Consider the following 2,860-nt stretch of genomic DNA (forward strand, 5'->3'; position numbering starts at 1 on the left):
GAGTGTTTTCAAAACTTTTTAAGAAACAAATGAATGGAATCGATCGAGTTTAAAGTGATTGAGAACTGATCGTAATCGAATAAACTAGAAGACTAGTCAACCCTTCTATATTTTATGTGAGTTATAAACACTAAATTATGACTTAATATTTTTGTGACAGACACCAAAGGCAGAGTTAGTACAATTAGGACAAGTTTTTTATTCCATAGTTGGAATATTTTTGTTTTATGATAAAAATAGTATTGGAAAACTTAACCGGAAGGGCATGACGAGAACAATGAATGAGACTAACCCAAAAAAAAATCCTCTGTACACATCAGAAAAACAGATTTTGCATTGTTTACTTCATTTCAATTCTTCTTTGCAGTATGATTAGTGATTCATTTTTATGTATTTTTCTGAATATTTGTTTCGACTGGTTTTGTCTTTCTCACATAAGAAATGGACCTGGACAAGTCACATTCAGGAAATTCCACTTTAATTGGGTTGGAATTGATGTTGATGAATAGACACGTAAAAAGAAGTTACACTAATCATATTATCATAACATTGCACTGATACATTAAGGTTCAATTACTAACATCCTGCATTTGCTTACAAAATAAAGCTAAGACAATACTTTAAATACTAGTAATAAAATAGTAAAGTCTACCCGGATTTGGATATAGTGCGCTCATACAAACTCTCAAGCTTATTCAAGTGATCCTCAAGAACTTCAATTCCATTCTGATGGCCATTCTCATCAAGCAAATTTGTAGCCATTGTAATTGCATCATTGATCTTCTTGTTTTCTTCAGAAGAGAGCTTTAGATTAATATCATTCTTTTTCAACACATTTTTCATTTTATAAACACAGTCGCCCAGTGCATTCATTAATTTCGCTTTTCTTAAGAATGTCTTATCAGCAATACGGTAAGTTTCCGCGTCTTGAATCAATTTTTTAATTTCTTTGGCCGACAACCTTCCCATGTCATTGGTTATTGTAATCTTGTTATTACTGCCGGTGGATTTATCCATAGCAGAAACTGTTAAAATACCATTTTGATCAACTTCAAAGCAAACATCATAAATATGACCGCGCAGAGCAGGAGGTAATCCTGAAAGTACAAAGGAACCAAGAAAATGATTATCACTGGCTCTAGTTCTCTCACCCTCATAGACTTTAATCGGGACACGTGGTTGGTTATCTTCAACAGTAGTATATTGTTTTGACTTCTTGACAGGAATGGAAGTGTTCTTAGGAATCAGAACATCCATAACACCGTGTAGAATGCTCCAACCTAGTGACAGAGGTGCGACATCAATCAATACCAATTTTGGAACATTCTTAATGTTTCCACTCAACAAAGCAGCCTGGACAGCTGCACCATAAGCAACAGCCTCATCAGGGTTGATACTCCTACATAATTCCTTCCCATTGAAGAAGTCCTGTAATAGTTGTTGCACTTTAGGAATCCTAGAAGATCCACCAACAAGGACAACATCGTCAACGTTACTCTTGTCCATCTTAGCATCGGTAAGACACTTCTCAACAATCTCCATGCACATGTCGAAAAGTTCCATGTTGATTTCATCAAATTTGGCACGAGTGATTGACGAAGAAAAATCAACACCCTGAAATAAAGCATCTACCTCAATATTGGTTACATTAGCAAAAGAAAGTGTTCGTTTGGCCTTCTCACACGCAGTTCTCAACCTCCTCAACGCTTTTGGATTTCCAATAATATCCAACTTTTTCTTCCTTTTGATCTCCTCTACAAAATAGTTCACCATTCTATTATCAAAGTCTTCTCCTCCAAGGTGAGTGTTTCCACCGGTGGCCTTCACTTGGAATACATCATTCTTAATAGTAAGGAGAGACACATCAAAAGTCCCACCACCTAGGTCAAAGACAAAAATATTTCGTTCTCCCAAACATTTCGTTCTCTTGTCAAGACCGTATGCAATAGCTGCAGCTGTTGGTTCATTGATTACCTTCAAAACATTAAGACCAGCAATGGCACCAGCATCTATAGTGGCTTTTCGTTGTGAATCATTGAAATAAGCTGGGACAGTAATGACAGCATTCTTAACTTGTGATTCCAAATATGCCTCTGCAAACTCCCGCATCTTTGTGAGTACCATAGAAGAGATTTCCTCCGCGCAAAAGTGTTTCTCATGTCCGTTGCACTTGAGAGAAATCATTGGTTTGTCATTCACACCCGCAATGACCTTGAATGGCCACAACATTATATCTTTCTGGACTATAGAATCACTAAACTTCCTACCAATGAGTCTCTTAGCATCTGTTAAAATGAAAAATTACTTGTTCAATTGAACTTTAAACATAGGGATGCAACCATAACGATACATATATACCTAATCTAGTCATCCATAAAAAACATCAAGATCTATTTGGTTTTTGATAGTGAATGAAAACATAACTTACCAAAGACAGTGTTTTGTGGATTTGCGGCAGCTTGATTTTTAGCAGCATCACCAATTAATCTTTGATGATCTTGAGTAAAAGCAACAAAAGAAGGAGTAGTTTTGTTGCCTTGATCATTGTGAATAATCTCCACTCTGCCATGTTGTTCTTGCCACACAGCAACACATGAGTACGTAGTTCCAAGGTCTATTCCAACGGCATATCCTTCATCTTTTTTAGCCATTATCTTACAATGATAAAAAAGAAGCACAAAAAATACCCTAATTCTCCTTAACCTTAACTCTAAACAGAAGCGTGAATTATAACAAAAGGTCTAGTTGTATTAGGTTTTATTCCAAACCGAAATGCTCCTTTTATATAACATTGAGTGTAAATAACTGACAATTCAAATTACATTTTGCGAAGCACTCGAGGGACACAGGGTGCATGCAT

At 36.0% G+C, this 2,860-nt stretch overlaps 1 protein-coding gene across 1 annotated transcript; it reads right to left on the reverse strand.

The window, feature by feature from the left end:
• Positions 1 to 520: 520 nt before the first annotated feature.
• LOC131625175 (heat shock cognate 70 kDa protein-like) lies at positions 521 to 2,651 on the reverse strand. Its single transcript, XM_058896072.1, has 2 exons — positions 2,429 to 2,651; positions 521 to 2,285 (listed from the first exon to the last, which is right to left on the reverse strand). Exons 1-2 carry the CDS (start codon positions 2,649 to 2,651, stop codon positions 649 to 651), a joined length of 1,860 nt encoding a protein of 619 aa, XP_058752055.1. The 3' UTR covers positions 521 to 648.
• Positions 2,652 to 2,860: the final 209 nt, after the last annotated feature.

The sequence above is a fragment of the Vicia villosa genome, unplaced genomic scaffold (assembly GCF_029867415.1).
Source record: "Vicia villosa cultivar HV-30 ecotype Madison, WI unplaced genomic scaffold, Vvil1.0 ctg.000192F_1_1_1, whole genome shotgun sequence".
NCBI lineage: Eukaryota > Viridiplantae > Streptophyta > Magnoliopsida > Fabales > Fabaceae > Vicia > Vicia villosa.

Bases quoted from the DNA above. Each gene is read 5' to 3' on its own strand.
- LOC131625175 (XM_058896072.1), bottom strand. From the start codon at position 2,651: ATGGCTAAAAAAGATGAAGGATATGCCGTTGGAATAGACCTTGGAACT. The intron at 2,286-2,428 runs GTAAGTTATGTT...TCATTTTAACAG, and splicing joins TCCACAAAACACTGTCTTTG to ATGCTAAGAGACTCATTGGT.